Source organism: Nannospalax galili, unplaced genomic scaffold (genome assembly GCF_000622305.1).
Source record: "Nannospalax galili isolate Female #2095 unplaced genomic scaffold, S.galili_v1.0 scaffold255, whole genome shotgun sequence".
Taxonomy (NCBI): Eukaryota; Metazoa; Chordata; class Mammalia; order Rodentia; family Spalacidae; genus Nannospalax; species Nannospalax galili.
Genome location: NW_008338999.1, coordinates 5326503 through 5349271, shown reverse-complemented (window position 1 = coordinate 5349271; position 22769 = coordinate 5326503). Strand labels below are relative to the sequence as shown.

General features: G+C 37.8%; 1 protein-coding gene across 2 annotated transcripts in view; it reads left to right on the top strand.

The window, feature by feature from the left end:
- The window catches only part of Plppr5 (phospholipid phosphatase related 5), a 130891-nt gene that overhangs the window by 33297 nt on the left and 74825 nt on the right, over positions 1 to 22769 (top strand). For both annotated transcript variants that reach the window (XM_008833686.3, XM_008833687.3), the window contains exons 2-3: positions 15290 to 15422; positions 19520 to 19770. In XM_008833686.3, the coding sequence (XP_008831908.1) occupies positions 15290 to 15422; positions 19520 to 19770 (384 nt within the window). The remainder of the gene's footprint in view (positions 1 to 15289; positions 15423 to 19519; positions 19771 to 22769) is intronic.

Here is a 22769-nt window from a genome sequence, read left to right as displayed (position 1 = left end):
TGTATGTTCTAACTCATGAAACCAGCTACCATGATATGGTGGTCAGAGAGACCCACCAGAGCCAGCTTCTGAGACTTGCAGCCTCTAAAACTGTGAGTTAAACAAAGTCCTTTTCATATAAATTATCCAATCTCAGGCATTTTGTTATCCTAGGGAAAAAAAAAAAACACATATAGTTCTCCTTGTCTAGAAGATAAAGAAAATACTGCCATCTTGGGGCTTTTTAAATTATGAATTTTGATGTATTAGAATTCGTTTGAAACTTCAAGAGGAATTATAGGCTTTAGCTTTTATTTTCCTTGATTTATCTTTTCTTTCTCCCCACAAAATATCACTTAATATTCTGCTAAGTATAATTTGACAACAGTTAATTTTTGTTTGGATTTCTAAGGGTCATTTCTTCAAAGTCTCAAAGAGTATTTCATTGTATCACGTTGATTCTTCTTTTTTTTGTTGATAAAGAAGAGAGGAAAAATAAGTCCTAACATATATTTTAGAAGAGCTGAAAAGCTTGGTAATAACTTATATGCTCACTTTTATTAATCAAAGTTTTTGTGAGAGGATGGAATATTATAACAATGTTGGCATAAAACAGATTTGTGATCAAAGAAAGGCTGACCTTATACATTAAAATAACAGTAAAATACTCCAACCAGTATAAAAAATGAGTTTGTGTTACATGACTCTTATAGTTTCTTTTATTGTTTATATTCTCTGTATTGAGGTGATGATTGAGCAGAGCATAAAGGTCATGTGAGTTTACTTAACAATATATTTTTTAAGCTAAGAAAGTCTTTTTAAATAGTTTTCACAAATTTCTTGTTATTTACAAAACGTTATAAAACATTCTGTGTGTGAGACAGAAAGGAAGGGAAGGAGAGAGGGAGGGATAGAGGGAGGGAGGAAGAGAGGAAAGACAGTGAGAGGATTTCTGTGTCACGTGTATGTGGGGGTGCATTGCCTGCACATGCTGGAGGCCACAGGTCTGGATATCTTTCTCAGTTGCTTTATCATCTCTCACTGAACCTTGGGCTCACTGTTTTGGCTACACTGGTCAGCCTGTGAGCCCTGAGGATCCACCTGATTCCTCCGTTCTCCTGTGTTGAGTTGCAGATACTCTTGGCTGCTCTGTCCATTTATGCAGGTGTTGGGGATCTGAACTTGGGTCTTTATCCTTGTGTGGAAAACACTTTATTTGCTAAGCCATCTCCCTAGTCCCCTGAACGTGCATAGCTTTATAACCCATGCTGTATTATTATGCAAACCTCTGAATGACAGTGAATGGATTTTTACATTTTCTCACATTATCAAAGTAGTCTGTGAGATTACGTCAGGTATCCTGGGCTCATTTACTCCATGGCTCCCTTAATTCAAACATTAATGATCACAGTCAGATAGAACCTGCCTGCTTGTCATTTAATGATGACTGAAATTTACATTCTTCTATGCCCTTCCTTCTTCTAAGGATTAAAAAAAATAACTGATTTAATTATCAAAAGAGATTCATGATGGCATCATTCCTACTGTTCCATTTTACAGATGAGGACACTGAGGTGAAGTTATACAACTTCCCTTCACCAGTTATTTGGCTAGGCGAGAGCAAAGCCAATGTCCACTCTGCTGTCTTGCTCTAGAGTTCACGAGTTCACACTGTGCTGGGCTGGAGAGGCACAGCACAGCATTTGGGGCCATGTTTTTCTGTCCCATACTCTTGGGTCCTCAGACTCTGGAAGCTTATTGGTCACACTACATAGACAGGGTTGGAGAGGACCAGATTTCTTTCTCCAAGCTCCTTTTGCTGCAAGTTTTGCCACTTGCTTATCCAGTTCTTGGTCATCACTTACCCTTAATCTCATGCATTCTTCTTTCATTCCCCACTATTATCTACACACATGTCTACACTGGCGGGTAAATTATTTCTATGGTGTCTCCACACTAGGCTATTCTGAGTGAACTGGGTGTAAACATTGATGAGCCTAGTCTTCCTTGTGAGGATGTTTAATCTTCAATCTCTCTTAAAGTATGTGGAAAGTGAGGTTGGGCAGATGGCTTAGTCAGTAGAGTGTTTGTTGTGCAAGCATGAGGATCCAAGTTTGATTCCCAGAATCCATGTTAAAAAAAAAATGCTGGTCTGGTTGTGCACACCTGTAATCCCAGCACTGAGGAGACACTAGGATCCCTGGAACTTGTTGGCCAGGCAACCTAGCTTACACAGCATGCTCCAAGTCAGTGAGAGGCCCTGTCTCAAAAAACCCAAATGATCAGTACCTGAGAAATGACACAGGCTGTCTTCTGGCCTCCACATGCATGCCCCTCCCCTCACCAAATACACTTACAAAACATCTGGAAAGTATGAGCGTTGAGTTTCTTTCTATTTTAGAATTCACTTAGAATCCCTTAGCTATAATGCTTTAAAGTATTCAGTACAGTACAAGAACATAATAATTATTTATTCAAGTAAATATCTAAAACTCCCTTTTAAAGTATCCTTGACAAGTTTAATGATGTTGTAACAGGGAGTTTTGAACAATTTGAAATATCTAGGGTGCTTATGAAAACATAGATGGCTAGGCCCCACCCTAGAGTTTCTGAGTCAGGAGGGCTGGAATGGGACTTGGGAGTGTGGTTCTTACCGAGTCCCCAGGCACTGCGCATGCTGCAGCCCATGAGCCACCTTCAGTAGCCTACTGAGTTATCTAGTGAACAGGAGCCTTTCCACTGACTTCCATGTTGATATTTGAGTTGCTAGAATTTTCCACCCAGTGGTTTGGGCAACAACTTTATATTTCTTACACTTTGATAAAAATTTTAGTAGGGGTCTCCTAAAGGTTGAAAATCTCAACTCAAAGGTGTGAACCCAACTCTTGGCCTCCTAACTCTCTAAGCTTCCGTTTGACTGTATCATTGAAACTGGTACTGGAGCCTCTTGCAGCCACTTATCTGCCCTCAATCACAGTCATTATGAATAATGTACAGATTGATTCATCTATGCTTTATTTTCTTCATCTGTTACTGAATATTAACAACAGTGTCCACCTCAGAGGGTTGCTTTGAAGTTTAAACTGGTAAATATTTAAAATGATTAAAATTTGCTAAGCGCCACAGAAGTAAGCTGTTATTGGATGTTAAGTCACTGTCACAATGCCTGCTGTGACTGCACACCACCTCAGATACCCATTTTACAAGCAAACACACAGAAACTGGACATCAAACCTGAGGCCTCATATGTCCTGAGGTATATTCCTAGCCCCACAAGAAAAACTTTAAAATATTTTATTTATTATTATTTTTTATGTTTATGAGTGTTTTGCCTGCATGTATGTAAGTGCACTTGCCTTGTACAAACCCTGCAGAGGTTAGAGGGCATTGAATCCCTTGGAACTGGAGTTACGGACGGTGGTTAGCTGCCAGGCAGGTGCTGGGAACTGAACCTGGGTCCTCTGGAAGAAAAGCCAGTGTTCTTAACCACTGAGCCATTTTTTCCAGCCCCCTGTCCCAAGAAAATCTTATAGAAAGACATTTTTGTATTATTGTTATAAATAAAAAAATATCCAACAAATATAAGACAGTCATGAAATATAATATAAAAGAAAAATTTCCCAGTTCTAGCCAGTAACTGTTTCCTACTAAAGACTCAATGCTGAGACTTAATCCATCTTTTAAATAAAAAGCTGGGAATTTAGCAAAGTCTAATGACTGAAGAACTTTGACTCCTGCCTTCAGTGAGATTAACCACCACTAGACCCTGAGAACTATTCCCGCAGGTGGGAAAGAGAACATGAAAAGTGTAGTCCTAAGTCCTAAATTCTTTGACCTGAAACCAACACACATTTCAACACTCTGTGCAAATCTACCTAAACACGAGTGTTGTCCAGACCAGCGGCCACTTCCCATGGCAACGTTATCCTGTGAAAGCAGATATGTAATACGTATGTGAGGTCATTCAGAGGTCTCAACCTAGCCATTCCACAATGTGTACACATTTCAAAGCATTGTGTTATAGATGACAGATGTATACACATTTTGCCAACTAAATATAAGTGAAATAATTAATTAAAAAGAAAGTGGAAATACAAGTTTTCAGGACTCTTTATGAAAAGTATGTAATTATAATAAGATGTTACTCTAACTTTCTGTTGCTGTAAAAACCACCAGGTCCAAAAACAACTTGGGGAGAAAGGGTTCATCTTATCTTACACGTTCAGGTCATAATTCATCACTGAGGGAAGCCATGGCAGGAATTCAAGACAGGAATAAGGAACGGGGAGCTGAAGTGAAGACTGCTTGCTGGCTTGCTTCCCCGAGCTTGCTCAGCTACTTTTCTTATACAGCCCAGGCCCACCTACCTAGGGATGATGCTACCCACAGTGGTCTGGGCCTTCCTACATCAATTAGCAATGCTCACAGAAAAACCCACAGGTCAACCTGATGGAAGTAAGAGAGTGCCTCTTCCCAACTGTCTCTAGTTTGCACCAAGTTGAGAAAACCTAACAGATATTACCATAAATTCTTAATTCTTAATTGCAATACCAGTCGTGTTGTCTCCAGTTCAGTTAATTTACCTCTGTCCTGAGCCTTGGTAGATGATCCTTGGAAGCCATGTTGGAATCGTGAGCCACTATATTACTTAGACATGATGGAGAAATGCAACAATCCTTGGTTTCTCTGTAGCAGGACATGGAGCTAATGAGACACTCTTCAGGGCAACTTTTTTGACTCAGTAGAGTTTAGAACTTTCTTGCATAGACTGAATTTGATGATCTAAATATAAATATTTAACAAGCTGACTTATCTGCCATGACTATACTCTTACAGATTATCATTGCTTTTCAGGTATTATTTCACTCATGTCTAACTAAGGAAAGGATATGCCAAATGCTATCACACTGACTGCATGGCTTGTACTTATATAATACATCAGAAATGGTTTCCTGGTACCAGTTTCAAAGTAACGATGTGTAACTGTCTTTGAGAAGAATTTCTAATTGGATTCTTCTAAATGAAAACATGAAACTCTTTGGACTTTGGCATTTGGGAAAATCTATCATGATTACATTTTTGCTGAAAATGGTTTGCTTCACTGTTTCATCATTAAAGAATTTGGATATCCCGGGGTCAGTCTCTGGAAGTTGAGGAATAAGAGCAAAGTTCTGTGCTCATATTGGAGACGTTCATTCATTTATATCTGAAGGTTCAAGTTTAATGCCTGAATTTCTGTACATTTCCATTCATCAACAAGATGGGGCTTTTTACTCACTGGTGAATGTGGTCATGAATGAAAAAGAGCAGGGCAGCAGACCCGTTCTCAAAGACAGGATGGGGATGTAGATGCATCATTAGGAAGGGGCAGTGTGCATATATAGATTGGCAGGCAAGGAAGGATTTGAGTGCTCCAAAATGATCAACATTGGGTGTAATAAAGCAGAAGATACTGGTCCCAAAGGGGGCTGGGGCAATGTGGGATATAGTACTGTTACTCTGGTTTCTGGAGGACTTCTGTTTATCTTGCTGGATACAGGAGAAAATCTCTTGTCTCTAAGTGGGTAGATGGTCAGGTTGCAATGGATAAAGGTTCCTGCCTTAAAGAATGATGCCTTTGCTCAGACCTAGACATGTCTAGATAGATGCAACAGTGACAGCTCTTCAGGACCAACTTCTGAGCCACCAGTGGGCATCTGAACACAGTTCCCATTGGATTGACAAAGATCACGAACAGCCATGTATCTTTCACAGAGGTTGCCTGAAACTTCCTCTAGAACAGGGGAATGGGGAGGAGTTCAAATCCCTTGATGGAAGAAGAAAGAGGATTGTCAAGAGCACAAAGGAAAACTGGAAATGAGATGGCTGATAGCTATGTATTTACTATGCCAGCCTCCACTTGGTCTTTCACTAGAGTCTCATTTTCGCCTACTAATTTCTTTTCCAAGTGAATATGAAGCATGTGCTGAGGTGGAGGCTGACTGATGGAAGACTGGCTGATGCTCCCCATAAGAGCCACATGTCTTCCCCCTTCCTGAGGTTCTGTTCCTTCCTCACTCTTCTAGACAGCTCTTGTCTGTGGCAGGCAGCAGGAAGGAGGGTACAAGCTCCTGAGTTGATCTCATCTAATCCTGTTCACCACCTCAACTCTCTCTGGAAACAGCCTTCATTTGTTAGATCACAAAAGAAAAGAAATTTTACCAAGGAAAACTCTGTAATGACAGTGCTCCTGCTGTTCTCATATCTGTGTCCATATACTGTTGTATTCCCTTCTCTCTTGATCCCAGGGAAGTTAAGTCAGTTATAGTCTTTACCCAAGGGCTGCTTTGGAAATCTAATGAAAATAACAACCAGTTCCACCAGAATAAAGAACTCCTATACGAGGATGAGGCAGTCATGAGGAAAGACATGAAGGCGAGGAAGACATGAAGAAATTTCATTGAAAAGAGAACTAAAGAAACAATAATGGAGTTAAGAAGGGTGGTGAGAAGCTCTTTGTGTATTGTGAGAAGACTGTCATGTATGTAACAGGAGCAGAAGCTTTTCTACAATCTGTTCTTTATAGCTATATACCTGGAGTTATGAATGTCATAATGAGGTGCTCTCTGCCCACTGACTTTTCCTTAAAAATGTAGAAATACGCCAGGTGTGGTTGCACACGCCTTTAATCCCAGCACTTGGGAGGCAGAGGCAGGTGGATCTTTGTGAGTTTGAGGCCAGGATGGTCTACATAGTGAGTTCCAGGACAGCTGTGGCTCCAAGGAGACCCTGTCTCCAAAACAAACAAACAAACCAAAAATGTAGAAATGCTTAGAATGCACAGAAACTCCAAGGTACAACCTGTATTGTGGAGCAGGGGCTGATCTGCTTTAACATGGAAAATCTCAGAAAAACTTAGACGTTCCTAGACAGAAGCTGAGATCAAATGGCTTTGAACCTGGATTCTGATTCTGACTGTACCAGTGACTGTGTGACTTGGGCTCGTTTGATTTCTTTGTTTTTCTCTGGATAGGTTTCTTGTCTGTTAAATGAGTAGACTGAACTGGATTTCATTCATCCGTATGGCAGTCACATTTACTGTGAGCCGCTGTGCTTTAAAACTGGAAATATAAACATTGTACAATCCCTGCCTCAGAGAATCTTTCCACTGAGTGCAGAAGACAGATGTTACTAGCACTTTTTAAAACCATATGGAAATTACCATAATAAATGTACAAATTACCACTGGAACACAAGAAGGGAAGAATGAATTGCACCAGCAACAGAATAAACTTGCAATAGAGCAAGCAATATTTTAATCATATCTCAGTGTCCTGTTTATCAAGCAGTGTTAAGCCATGGACCAAGTATGAAAGCTTGGATGTATGGAAATGCCTGGAATACTGTTCGTTACTGTAACATAGCATGTCTGAAGGCATTGTAAGAACTGCAGAAGCTGAAAAGATGGGTTTAAACTTAGCTGTGAATTACCTTTTCTAACAATTCCTTTTAATCCATATACTATGAGAACATACTGAATATTATAATTAGGAAATTTGGATTTCAAAAATTTTGTTTTCAATAGACGAATACAGCAATAGACAGTTTAAAAGCAGAAGTGAGTTCCAAGCATGCTATAATGCACAAAGAAATGATGAGGGACTCAATTTTAAAGTAATAATAGTAATAAAAGTAGAGATATTTGAGGTTAAATTGAAGTATAAAATAATCAGGATTTAGTAATTGATAGCAATTTAATTAGGAAGAATAATCTCAAAAGGTCTTTAATACAACATAGCAACTATAACAAATAATATATACTTAAAATTGCTAAGAAAGTAGATTTTAAGACAAATAACAGATAATACATATAGTAATTGGTTACATCATTCCACAATATATGTCTATTTTCAAACACAATATTGCACACCCTAATACTGATATGTATGCATTTGTTAATTAAAATAATATAATCGAAAGCCATTGATGGAGAGGCTCAGATTAGAGAAAGAGAGGATCAACATGAGAGGAGAAAGTTTTAGCCTGAGTGTATCAATAGAGCACGAGTGGGTCCCTGAAGTGGTGGCATAAAAGATCAGGAGGTTTAGAGTGGGACTCAGGAATCCCCTGTGGATGGGAGAGCTTGAGGCTGTCAGGAGCCAGACTTGAGCATCATAAGTTACTCCATCTTAACAGGAGCCCTGTACCAGAGTTCAGAGGGAGATAAACACTTAAGATTTCTTAGTGTTCCAGAGGTTGTTGAGGCCTCACAAGAAATGAAGTTCACTGGGGAGGGTTTCTGGGAAGAAAAGAAGAAAAGAACCAAAACAAAATACTGGGAAACAGAATTTAGGTCAGTAATTCACTGACAAGAGCTTCTAATTCAAATTCAAGATAAAAGAGAAATGTTCATATTAGAATCAATACAACGTGATATGAAATGAGTCAGAGGAGAGGGTCAGACACAAAGAAAGTGAAAAATCCCCACTTTGCTCTAGTGCCTTGCTAAGTTTAGAAAAAAAGTATAGATCAGAATATCGATTATTGGGAATGGAGAGACCACCCAGTGGTTAAGAGCACTAACTGCTCTTGCAGAAGACCCTGGTTCAGTTCTCAGCACCCACATGGTGGCTAACAACCATCTGTAACTCAAGTTCCAGGGCATCTGATGACATTTTCTGGCCTCCCCAGGCATTGCACAATGGGTGCATTTACAAATATTTAGGCTTTACTTTCACACACATAAAAATAATGAAATATTTTAAAAAATAATATCAATTATTATGGTGGTATATGTCTTTAGTCCCAGCACTTAGGAGGCAAAGGCAGGTGGGTGGCTGTGAGATTGAGGCCAACCTGGTCTACATAGGGATTTCTAGGTCACCTGGGGCTATAGGGAGACCCTGTCTCAAAAAAAATATCAATTATTGTTAACAGCAACCTCATCGATTATACATATTAGACTGCAAACCAGTGCTATTGGCATTAATGACGTTATTGTTGTTAACGGTAATATTAATTATGATAATGGTTAACATTTCCCAAGTATATCTTTGTCTCTGCCCCCAAAGAAAGCTCTATCTTCCTCAAACTCTGCTGATGCCAAGTTAAAAACTACCATGAAAAAGACTCTTTCCTTACCCTCTGCCTTTCCTCTAGTCGCGTATAATCGCAAGTCTTTCCTTTAAGTGAAGTCAGCGCACACTCTGTCCTTCTTTGAGGTTATATTGGCTTATATTTCCTAAAAGCAGGTGAAATGTGAGATGAGAAATATAAAGATTTATTAGAGATCATTTGAGCTTTTTCTTCCTAACTGGCTATGAAGTAAGCAGGAGAAGGAAGGCAGAGCTTCCGATTGATGGAAGCAGATCTCACTTCAAGAGAAGGAGGCAGAGAGAGAAAAGGAGAGGGGAAGATGTGGTAGCAAGGTGCACAGTTACAACAGAGATTTAGGAGCTTCAGCCTGGACATAGTAGTGAACCGAGAACAGCTGGAGCCTGCCACCCACAAGCCATCACAGATGTTCTCTGACTCATGACACTCCTTCCTAAGTGTCCTACTGGCACATATCTAAGTTTCAAATCAAACTCAGCATGAGCAGTACTGTATCATTATCAGTTGTTTTGTTTGTGTCTTCCAAATTGTAGTACGATCCCTTCCTAGAACATCAGTGCATCACTGTGTCTTTAACTCAGAAGGCATTTGTCTAAGTGTAATCATATTTACAGCTATTCTGTTTTTATTAGTTACATATATCTATGAATTGCATATAATACGGTTCTTCATTTGGGAAGTTGGGTGGGGGAAGTTAAGAGATACTTATGACTTTTCCTGGGGCAGTACAAGCAATTGCCCACTCATCCCAGATATGGTACCTACAATAGACCAAAGGAATAAATCTACCCAAGTCTAGCTTAGTGAACCAATGAAGATATTTCTTGAAGTACAGGGGTTACATAGAAGATAAATGACTAAAAGGAAGCTGCATCTCATCAAAACCCAGTGCAGTGTGGGTAATGACACCAAGGCTGTTTCCCTGGACCTTCCTGGTCAACTTGCAGGCAACTGGGCTGCAAGATCAAGAGCATCGTCTCTATTAAACGTTATAGTTTTATAATTTAGGGGAGGGACTCTGTGACTCTAACATTCAAGAGTTTCCTGAACCTTGTAAGGTTTCTTTATTTCCTAGGCCTTGTATGCTTTAATTCTGTGTCTTATATGTTTTCATCTTCCTTATAGAAGGTTTAAATTGGGAGAAAATATTAATAGCTACACAATAGTAGAGAATCTGATCTGAATGAGGAATTCCATAGACTTCATGCTGAATTCCAGAGGGAGAGAGAACTAGAGCATGTGAATTAGACATGCCCTCTGAGGAAGGGGGTGTTGGGACCCAGGCACATATTTAATGAAATGAAGCCCAATTTGAACAACCAGATGAGATCAAATCAGTCTCTGTCTCTCTTGGTCTCTCGCTCTTTCTCTGACCTACTGTCCATACTCAGAGAACTGGTTTTTATATACATGACATACCTCCTTAACCTTGGTTAACCGACCAAAGGAAAAACCTACCTGATGCTGAACTTACTATGAATTTGACATTTTATTTGTATTTTTGAATTGTGTGTGAGTGGTGTATATGTGTGTGTGTGTGTGTGTGTGTGTGTGTGTGTGTGTGTGTGTGTGTGTGTGTGTGTGTAGGTCTGTGCATGTGAGGGCAGTGCCCATGGGGGCCAAAAAAATCGGATGTCAGATTCCCTGGTGTTGGAGTTATAGGTGGTTTCAAGCTGCCTGACATGGCCATCTCTCCAGCCTCTGAGTATGACATTTAGAACTGTTTCCTTGAAATTAGCTCACAAGGTCAATATAAGTCTCCTACAGAGTGTAGGGGTTAACCATGTACTACAGACTGAAGATCTGACTTTCAGAAAGATAAAACAAGGCAAGCCTTCATAGAGGACCCATGATGTGAGGTAGTGTGACTCCATGTAAGGAGAGAGAACAACTGTGCTTGGACCTAACCTCTAACTATCCTTTTCTTACATTCTGAGAGAGCCCTCCAATCCTAGAATGAATTCTGTATGCTCACTGTACTTTGACTATATTTCTCATTGTGGCATCCAAGTGATATTGACTAAGACCCTATTTTTAGAAATACATGATTAGCAAATTCAGAAATGTGAAATAGAATGAGGCACAAGCAAGAGGACAGTGTTAGGGGAGCTGCTAGAAAGAGTAGCCCAGGACCAGTGGCCCAAACAAAGCGGTTCTTAGTCTGGAAGCCACCTGGTAACTAAGGGAGTTACCAGGTCAAGACTAGAATGCAAGATCTGGTTATAAGGACTAGGGTATTGGATAGACCTTCCTCATAGCAGCAAGGAGAATGTTGGTATCCGAGGTCCAGGGACAGGAGAAATGCAGACCAGGACATTTTGATCTCTTGAGATACCGGTAAGCTGCTGAGGATGGAATTCATTCATGTATTCAATACCCATCACTAGTTAGCTACAGTATTCCAAGGAGTTCAGTGTGTTAACAGCCTAAGTGGGGGCTCAAGGTAGTATGAGGTGAGGGCAGGCTTGGGGTGCAGGCCCAGTGGCAACTGCTGTGGGGAAGAGAAAGACTGGAGCAATCGTGTGAGGAATTATGGAGTTCTGAAGTGGAGTGGATGATACATTGATATAATGTGGACTATTCTATGAATAAACAGAAATAATTGAAACTTTTCTGCAGAAAGCATCACAGTAATACTTTTGAAAGGTAGCAGAAAAGGTAGAATACGAGAGTTATTTAGAAAGGGATTAAGGAGATGCCAAACGCACAGCTTGTCTATTTGTTAATTCCTCCTGAGGTCCTGGTGACAGGTGTCCTATCCATGAAAAATAGTCCTTGTGCCTCCTTAGGCCAAATGAACTGTTTTGTTACAGACCTACTCTGCTTCACCAATGCCAAAGTTAAAATGCAGGAGGAAGTTGGAAGTTCTAGTCTATCCTGATTCAACCCAGTCTCACCAGACAGACAAGACTAGACAGCTATAATTTACCTAAGTGTATTCTGATTTAACCTTGAACTCGTTCTCTCTTGGAAGAAAGGGCATAGCAACCAAAGAGGAAAAGGAGATAGAAAGAGAATAAAAATTAATCACGCACGCTGTTCCTCACCCTGGGGGTAAAAGTAGGTTGACAGCCCAATTTCCTGTGACCTCCCATTTTCTACTTCCATTTGCTATTGTGAATATCTTATTATCATAGGCATTCATTTTCGTGGAGACTCCAAAACATTTATTTGGTGTCTTTGCCTGTTTTCCATTGCTATAACAAAATACCTGAGACAGGATTGTTATTGGAGTTCTTAATGTCAAAACTTGGGCTGAGGCAGCCCTGGAGAGAGTAGCCCAGAGCTACTCAAACTCTAATTAAACAAGTTATTGTAACAAACAGAAAGAAATGGATTTATTCAATATGGCCACGTAGGGAAGCACAAATATAGAGGTCCTGTGATTCCCCCAAGTCCATCTTTGGGGACCTAAAATGAGAATAGGGGTTTTTAAAGATATATTTATTTTTACTTTTTACTTTTTATTTTATGTGTATGAGTGTATTGCCTGTACATATGTAAGTGCACCAGTGTCGTGCAATGCTTAATGAGGCTAGTTGGATCCCCTGGAACTGGAGTTATGGACAATTGTTAGTCACCATATGGGTGCTGGGAACCGAACCTGGGTTCTCTGCAAGAGCTGCCTGTGCTCTTAACTACTGAGCAGTCTCTCCAGGTCAAGATTTATTTTTATGTATGGGAGGGGGCAGGTGTTCACAGAGGCCAGAAGAAGGTGTTGGGTCATCTGGAGGGGGAGCTACAGGCAGGCAGTGGTGACCTGCCTTACATGGATGCTGGGAACCAAACTCAGGTCCTCTGGAAGAGCACAGTAGATGCTCTTAACCACTGAACCATTGCTCTAGCCCCAAAGTCATGTTTGTTTGTTTTTGTTTTTGTTAATTATTTATTTAATAACCACATAATTAAAAGAAGTATTTCATTACAACAACATTTACATATTCAATAACAATTTTCTGAGCTAAGATGCATCTTTTTCAGAGTTGGCTGTAAATTTTTAGGTTTACAATTGAATTATTACAGTTATACAATATTGTACCCTGTATAAACCCTATAAGACATAAAATTAAATGAGATTTTAAACTTTAAAAAAGATCTCCATTTCATTATTAAAATACAGTTTCATACAGAAAAATTCATTTTCAATGCAATTGACATTAAGATGTTTGCACACGAGTTTCTAATCTCTATATATCTGATTATTACTAGTGATAGTAGGTTACTTTCTGAGCTCCTTGGCATCTGAGCATGGATATAAAGTCATCAGGTACATTTCAATGTTAATGTTTTTCACATCTAATTATTATTATTTTTATCATTTTTAAAAATTTTTAATAACTACATGATTAGAACAAGCATTTCGCTACAGATTTAACATATTCAGTAACACACTCCAGAGCAAGAGTACATCTCTTTTCCAAGTGTGTGCAAGTTTCTAGGTTCACAGTTGAGTTAATACAGTTATACAATATTGAACTCAGTATAAGCTGTTTTATTATTATTGTTACTGTTATTATTATTAGTTTTTAGAGACAGGGTCTCCCTGTAGCCCCAGCTGCCCTGGAACCCACAATGGAGACCAGGCTGGCCTTGAATTCACAGACATCTGCTGCCTCTGCCTCCTGAGTGCTGGAATTAAAGGTGTGTACCACCACTCTGGGACCAAAGTTTATGTTTACATAGAGAACAGTAGACATGTACAACTAAGAAGTTATGGCCAAGGTGTAGTCCCACCCAACATCATTGAGACTGGGCCCCCATCTCTTCTGCCAGGTGGTCTGACAAGGTTACACAGCTGTGTGAAATCTTTGAGTTGGTACCAGCATGAGATTCCTAGAGAAACTCCAGTTTATTGGAAACCATTGTTTCAATATCTCTATAACCAAAGGGAGGACACAAAATCTCCTCTGCCATGGTCCATGTGTGGAGGTCAGAGGATAACACTGTGGAGTTGATTCTTTCTTTCCACCTTTATGTGGATTCTGAGGATCCAACTCAGGTCTCCAGGCTTACATGGCAAGGGAATTTACCTGCTAAGCCGTCTTGCTGGCTTTATCGTTTTCTTGATTTTGTATCATATGCTTTGTGATATTAAATAGACTTTGAGGACAAAGGAAAAGTCAGAGATTTCTGCTTGACTTCTTACCAGCCTGAAAGAGAACTAAGTACTTAACTTTTCCAAATTTAATTTCCTTATTTATGAAATGAAGTAACACTTGTTCTAATGCCTGGCTGGTGATTTTGAGAACATAAAACCATTGCACATTGCAGAGAGAAAAACAAGACATACATCAGCTGTTCCAGACTTGGCCCTTCACCAGCTCATGGGCAATGACAATACTTCATTTCATATGTTTTTTTGAAGATTAAAATAACACATTTATAGTAAAGTGTAATAATAGACTAATTATTAAAGCTCTTACTAATGTCTTCGACTAGAAGCACCTCAAGATTAAATATATATTAATTGATTTCTTTCACATAAAAGTATTATATTGATATATTTTCAAATCAGTGTTTTACACAAGGCTTTTTGAGAAATATTTGCATAAGATCTATTTCATCCTTGATTTTAAACATAGTAATTATTCATGCATATTAAAGGTACAAATTAGTGGGTGTCACTGTGACATTTCCATACATGTATATGTCATGTGTTGAGCATAGAGAATCTATTTTTAATTTTATATGAGTCAAATTTAAGTAAAAGACAGTTTTGTTTTTTAAAGTGAAAACCACACACCAAAATAACAGAACTTCTTTAAAGAAAATCTATTTCATTTTTAATGAAGAGCATATTAAAGGTACAAATTAGTGGGTGTCACTGTGACATTTCCATACATGTATATGTCATGTGTTGAGCATAGAGAATCTATTTTTAATGTTATATGAGTCAAATTTAAGTAAAAGACAGTTTTGTTTTTTCAAGTGAAAACCACACACCAAAATAACAGAACTTCTTTAAAGAAAATCTATTTCATTTTTAATGAAGATTTTAGAGAACAAGTGTTATAGTCAACTTTTATTAAAAGTCTGTCATTTTAATATTCTCTAAAATTGAGCAAAATATATTTTATATATGCTGAAAAATACTGCAGTAAACAGCCTGGTTAGCAGTCGTGTTTCAATTTTACATTGAGATAGTTAGCACTTAAAAAATAAAAACTTTTAACAAGTGAAATTCTAATGTTCTTTAATTTTTTAATTTCTTTGCAAGATAATAGTTGGAGAAACTGCTGTGTTTTGCCTACAATTAGCCACAAGAGATTTTGAAAACCAGGAAAAAACCATTTTAACTGGAGACTGTTGCTATATAAACCCACTGGTACGCCGAACTGTACGATTTCTTGGTATGTACCCTTTACTTTGTTTTTATTCTTGCCAACAGTATTAATATATAAGACAACTTTTAAATGACCCAGAGTATAGAAATGACCCATCTTTAAGAAAGAAAAAAATATGATTCCTGGTACACAGTTAGCTTCAGTTGTCAACTTGACATGGCCATCAGTTAGCTGTCAGCTGAAGAATTTTCTCCATCAGATTGGACTATGGGCACATCTATGGGTCATATTCTAGATTGTTGATTGATGTGAGAGGGCCTAGCCCACTGTGGGTGGTACCATCCCTAGACAGCTGAGCCTTGGCTGTATAAAAAAGGTAGATGTGTGGTCCAAGAGGAGCAAATCAATAAACAGCATTCCTCCATGGTCTGTGCTTCAGATCCTGTCTCCAGGGTCCTCCCTGAGCGCCTACCTGGATACCTCGATGATGAAGGACTGTAGTGTAAACTGAAATAAATGCTTTCTTCCCCAAGTTGATTTTGGTCATGATGTTTTATCACAACAATAGAACCAAACACCTGGATATTTATTTATTCTTTAAGAAACTGAAAAGTATGTAATTAAAATAAATAATTTCTTGTACATATGAAATTTCAGAAGCAATATTTGAGGAGAAATAACCCAGGTAGGTTGTTCAAGAATGATAACGTGGCACATAGGAGAAACACTGTAATTGCTAACCAGCATTCCATGTACTATTGCTGAGTTATTTTCTTTGTAAACAAAAGCTCTATTGATGGTTTTATTAGATGAAAATAGTCACTGATATTTAAGCTTTCAGTCTCAGATGATGACACTAATAACTGACAAATTACTAAGCAGCATTTTAGTTCTATAGAAATTTATATAAACCAATTTTACTGGACAATAAAATTTAATGTGAATTACTATTTCCTGGTTTGTTAGTTAAAATGAGTATATTTCCGTATGTTAAAAAGGATGTAAGATAAATTCTGATCAACATCGAGAGATTCATGAAGAAGGCTGAAACTCTTTAGCGCATCTCTCATGTTAAGGAGATCAAGATGAAAATATTGGTAACAACATAAGCAGGCGAACTCAAGCCAAATACCACAGGGCCTTAGGTCTCTGCTCATTTCCCCATCATCAAGTTAGATATCTCCTAAGCCCCCCCCACCCCCCTGTATTCTGTGGAGAGAATACTCTTTTATAAAACCTTAAAAAGTTATTTTTTCTTTGCACAGTACTGTTTTTTTTTAACAATTTCCCTTTCTATAAGAACCATTTAATAACAAAAGAATAATCCATAATATATGCAAAACTAAAAGCAATGAATGAAATTGATACTTTTCCTAAATACTACTGAGAAAGTTATATTGTGCCTGTTAAAGTGACTCTTTGCAATTGCACATACGTTTCTTAAAAACGTGTGGCACGCAGTGAAGTGTGCTTGGATCTCTTTGCTTCTTGCCCATTATATAATTCTTCCTATATTTTTGTTCCCTTATGATAATTTGAATATTTCGAATCTGTTCCAATAGAATAGAAACTCGTAACTGAAGCAATCCTACCTAAAATTTTATCATTCTGGGTAGTGACTTTCTTCTTGAGGTCAACAGAATGGGTGTTCTCATGGGATCTCTCTTTAATAATAATTTGTGTAGTCAGCTGAGGTAACGGCCTTGGGCCTGATGCCCTGACATTTTAGTTCTAAGGCATATTTGGGGACTTTTCAAGTATTAAGAGACATTTTCATACTCTTCTTAAATAGTTCTATTTTAAACAAGAGAACCTATTACAGTAGATAAAAAGCACAGTTTAGAATGAGTACATCTTAGCCTACATTTCAAAGGAGTATATATATATATTTGTAGTTTAGGTGCCTTGGTTTAACTTTGCAAATTTGGAAGGGGAAGTTGTATACATTAATTCCAATTTCTCTGTCTCACCCCAATTTCTGCTTTCCATAATCTTTGAAATATGAGTTGGCACCTATTACAGTAGATAAAAAGCACAGTTTAGAATGAGTACATCTTAGCCTACATTTCAAAGGAGTATATATATATATTTGTAGTTTAGGTGCCTTGGTTTAACTTTGCAAATTTGGAAGGGGAAGTTGTATACATTAATTCCAATTTCTCTGTCTCACCCCAATTTCTGCTTTCCATAATCTTTGAAATATGAGTTGGCATGCTGATATGATGTAAAGAAATAGATTCTTAACTGTTTTCTTTGATAATTCAAAATAAAAGAATAATGTTTGTATTTCCTTGATGTTTGCATAACCAGAGTTTTGTTACGTGAAGGTTTTCATCTATAAAGAAATATTTTTAAAATATTTTATTTATTATTTTTATTTTGTGTGTATGAGTGTGTTGCCTGCATGTATGTAAGTGCACTTGTATTGTGAAATGCCTGTGGAGGTCATAAGAGGGCCTTGGATTCCTCTGGAATTGGAGTCATAGATGGTTGTTAGCTGCTATGTGGGTGCTGGGGATTAAAACTGCATCCTCTACAAAAGCAATCAGTGCTCTTAACCACTAAGACATCTCTCTATCCTTCCATAACTAAATCTTACATAATATTTTGAAAATTAAAAGAACAGCCATACGTCTAATATTGAAAATCTTTTGATTCTTTGCAACTTTCATGATGATTTCTCAGTACAACAGCCAGTCATGAAGAAAAGCTTACAAGAAAAGCTTAGGAAAACAAGTAGTCTAGCAATATGTGACTAAAAATAAAGCCATCTAATTTTTATAATGATATTAGTATGGATTTTAATGGACCAACTGTTTGGGGAAGTATTATTTTGCTATAGTTTTAGCTGGAGAGATGGCTCAGCAATTAAGAGCACTTGCTACTCTTGCAAGAATCTCCATGGCAGCTCACTACTGCCTGTAACTCCATCTCCAGGGAATCTGACACCCCCTTCTGGCCTCTGTAGGTACCTACATGTATGAGGTACACATACATATAATCAGACATAGACACATATACATAAAATAAAGTAAATAAGTCTTAAAAACCAAAAATGTCTGGTGGACCATATTGCTACATTTAGAAGACACCAGAGTTCTTGGTATCAGAGCCACACCTTTGAAGACAGCATCTGTAAGCTTCATTGACATTACTGACAAAATTTATTTCATCTAAGGAGAAAAAAATTATGTGCATATAAATCTTACATAATATTTTAACAATTAAAAGAATGCCCATGTATCCAATACTACAAATTTAATCTTTTGCAACTTTCTTGTGACCAACAACCCTGAATTTAGAAAATGTTTCTGGGATTTAAGAAAACATGAATGTTCCTTACGAGAGGAGTAAAACAAGAAACTGTTCTTAAATTGGTACTTTGAAATTCCATAGTAAATAAAACTTAATACTCTCAAGGTAATTGAAAATGATAAAATTGACTGCCTGATTCTTTCCCAAGTTGTCCTCCAATGGAAAAACAAAGATTACTGAGAAAAGATTAAAGTGAGACCACACTGCGTTTCTTTTGGTCTTTGAAAAAATGTGTCACTGAAGTAAATGTAGAGATTAATCTGAACATATTTCGCTTTAAGATTTTTCCACTATAGTTAAATGTAAACCGATGACAGTGGCTATTGCTACTAACTGGTTCCTTCAGAAGACTTAATATCAGTCTGAGTGGGATTAGGAGGTATAATCAAAGAGATGACTGCTTAGCTTTATGTTAATGTGATAAAAATAGTGTCAAAAACAGGAAAAGAAAAAGAGATTGCTATTGTTAGTAAAAACCGAAAGACTACACCCGCTCAAGGGATATGTGTCTCTATTAAAAAATAACTGCTTTAACCAAACATAGTCTCAGAATATATTTTTATCTTTTATCATATGTCTTATAAACCTGCCATGCATGAAAATGTAGCCAGTGGTAGACAACTCAATATGTTAAATAGTTTAACACCCTCAACTACTCCAGAAAGCCAAGGGAGAAACAGGGGAAGAGTTAAATGAAAAGGACCCTGTTATGTATGTATGTATTTATGTATGTATGTAATAGTAAATTGTTTCTAAAATATTTCCCTGTTGGCTTATTATAGACTGAAATACAAAAACATCCCCCAAACATAGAGAGCTAAAGTTGTTTGTATTCTTCTATTCCTCAGGAATTTATACGTTTGGACTATTTGCAACTGATATCTTTGTGAATGCTGGGCAAGTTGTTACAGGAAACCTGGCTCCCCACTTTCTGGCCTTGTGTAAACCCAACTACACAGCACTTGGATGTCAGCAGTATACACAGTTCATCAGTGGGGAGGAAGCTTGCACAGGCAACCCAGATCTCATCATGCGAGCCAGGAAAACATTTCCATCTAAAGAAGCGGCCCTCAGTGTCTACGCCGCCGTGTATCTGACGGTAAGGAGGGATCACCACTGCATGCTTTCCCTTCTCCCAAGGGTCAAATTCTTTTTCTTCCTGTAATGAGAATCACTGACAGGATATTAGTAGATTTCTATTGGTGATTAAATTTATTTCTAAAAATTGCTGTTTGTATTGTGAATAATATTAACTCAACTGACTCTCATGAGTTCATATGTGGGTAGCTGATTACAAAAAAATAAAAATACTACCATTAGAATTTCTGTTTGTAAATATGTTTGCCTTTGTATTAAATAAAACTTAATGGAAACAAATTTGTTCTGTGACACTTCCCATGAACTTGTAATAAAAATGCAATTGCAATTAAGAGAGCTATCTGGGCTCTTGGCTGCCTACTCAAGCTTTCCTGCTGTTGGGGGCACAGGACTCTTTTTTTAGAAAGCTCTTTTGTTAGTGATAATTACATCATCATAATATTTCAATCAGTGTTTTAATATTTTCTCATGGAAGTAACAAAAATATCCTTAGAAAATTTATATTTCTTTTATTCTTGAATATCTGTCATCATTTTGGTGGAGGAGCCAGTGCAGTGATCTCAAGACCTGGAAGTGGGAATGAATGTGATCATAGTTGATTACATTGCTGAGAGACAGGACCAGAAACAAGGGCAGCCTTGGCAGGCTGCTGCTGACCTCAGCATTGCCATCATCAGCCTGTCACCAGGCGCTTCCCTGCAGCTGTGGGGCTGGACTTCATGATTGTTCTCCGTAGACTTTTCCTTCAGTGCAGTACAGAGTTGAGACTACTCATATCTCTTTCCCAGTGGTGCTGCGGTCTACTTCTTTGTAATTTCTGCTTATTAACAAAAGATTTGTAAATATTCAGGCCTAGCTTGAAACCAAATCTGTTTCTAATGACTTGGAAAAGCTCAGCATTATTTTTATCCTCCAGAAGCTGCTTGATGCAAGTGTTTCTAATGCAATCATGCCTGGCTACCACGTAAAGAAAAATTTATACGAAACCCAGTGACATTTCTTTCCTAGATTGGAAATAAAGGTTACTAAGTAGAAGAAAAAATTATGAGGAAATACATGTCATTTCATATAACGTTTCTAGTGGCAAGACAATTTTAGAGGTCTTAGGGTAGATAAATTAAGATTTTTAGAGTGTGGTTGTCTATTCTTTGAGATAGAGCTTTGCTCTGTAGCCCAGACTGGTCTATAACTCATCACATAGTCTGATCTAGCCTCAGACTTTTAACAGCCTCCTACTTTAGCCTCTCAAGTACTGAGATGAAGATTTTTTTAAGTTACAAACCAATTTAATTGTGTTCCTCACTGCCTGAACTTATTCTGAAAATTTGTGTAGTATTTGGGAGTCATACCTATCCTGTCTGCCATTATGTGCTGACTGTTGTAAAATGTGTCTCTTACAATTTTCTCTTGCCCTCTCACTCTGTGCCCCAGTTCTGTACCTCTAATTCCCCAATTTCTTTAATCCATCAGCTTTGCTTTCTCTAACACAGGGTATGGTACCTTTGGGCCTCATATAAAATGTGCTAACTCATTCATCTTGACTACAGGCTTCCCTCTGTTAGAATATGCAGCACCCAGCCTCACGGGGAAGATTTGAAATGAGTGAATGAGAAGGCATAAAGCATGTTTTCCCTTATTGCTATCATCTAAATCTGATGTTGGTTTTGTGTCTGTGCATGGGTATATCTGCATATGAATATGTGATCAAGTAAACGGTGGAAGGGAAATCACAGAGTGCCCTCTGAACCCAGATACTGTGTACCCTTTTAGCACTAATAGATGCTAGATTTTGCTGTGTATCCAGCCTTTGCCAATGGTGGTAAATTCACAGCTAAGATAAAATATGTATTTTTTTAGTGTACTAAATAGTGCCTTAAAAACATTTCTGTGGAATAAAGCATTAGCTTCTTATATCCTGGAAGAACCATAACATCTTATCTTGCCTTTGATTGTTGACCACCTGAATGCATTTCTGTTAGCAACCTTTGAATTATAAACTATATTTTGAGTCTATAATAAAGACTTGGATACTTTATGAATAATAATTATAATTACTGTAGCAACTGTTTATTGAACACTTACTATGGTTCAGATTTCAGTTTCATTAATTTATGACTTGACTAATACTTACATGTTATTTATTTACAATTTACCATGTACGTAATAATTCATTAAGTGTGATAAATATCTGAATGGAGATACTGAGAACACGAAGCAATTTGCTCAGATCAACAGAACGAGTTTTCCTGGTGACAATGATCCTGAAGATATTCCAGATAGGGAAACATGAAATCTTGTCAGATGTTATGTGTGCATGCCTAGCTGAAATCCTCTCTCCTCCAGCACAGTTTCAGCATTTAGTAAAGTTTAAAGCTGAGGGTTCAGCTGGTGATGAATTTAGCACATAATCACTTAACAAGCAGTCTAACGCTAAGAAATATTCTATCATTAAATGTATTTCAGATGAAAAGTTAGGATCCCTGCTTATAATTGCATTGATGGGTACCCCTGTCGTTTTAACAATAGATTCTGTTCTCTGCTAACTGCTTTCTTCTCTTTTCCCACCGCCCCTTTCTGTGTGTGTGAGAACGTAGGAAGCTGCTATGGTAACTCCAAATATAACTCCTGCTGCAAATGCAGGCTTTTCAGCCAGTTTCTGCCATTATGTTTGAACTCATAAACAAATATGTTTGCCCTCAAACCACTAGTGACACCTTGGGAAAATGTTACCATAGAAAGTTTGAGACTAATGCAGTCTCATGAAAAATTGCCAGAATGTTCATGGGTAGGTAAACAGGAAAAAACAGCCTCACCAACAGTATTCTTTGTAGAGATGGTCTTATGGCTATGTGTAGAGGTATTTATTTAATGTTGGTGTTATAAACGTATGTAAACACATAAAGCAAGGAATGCCATCATGAAGTATTGAACTGAGGGAAAATTGCTTGATGCTTCTCTGTGTAGGTTAATAAGCAACACTATGGATTTTGAACTCTCCCT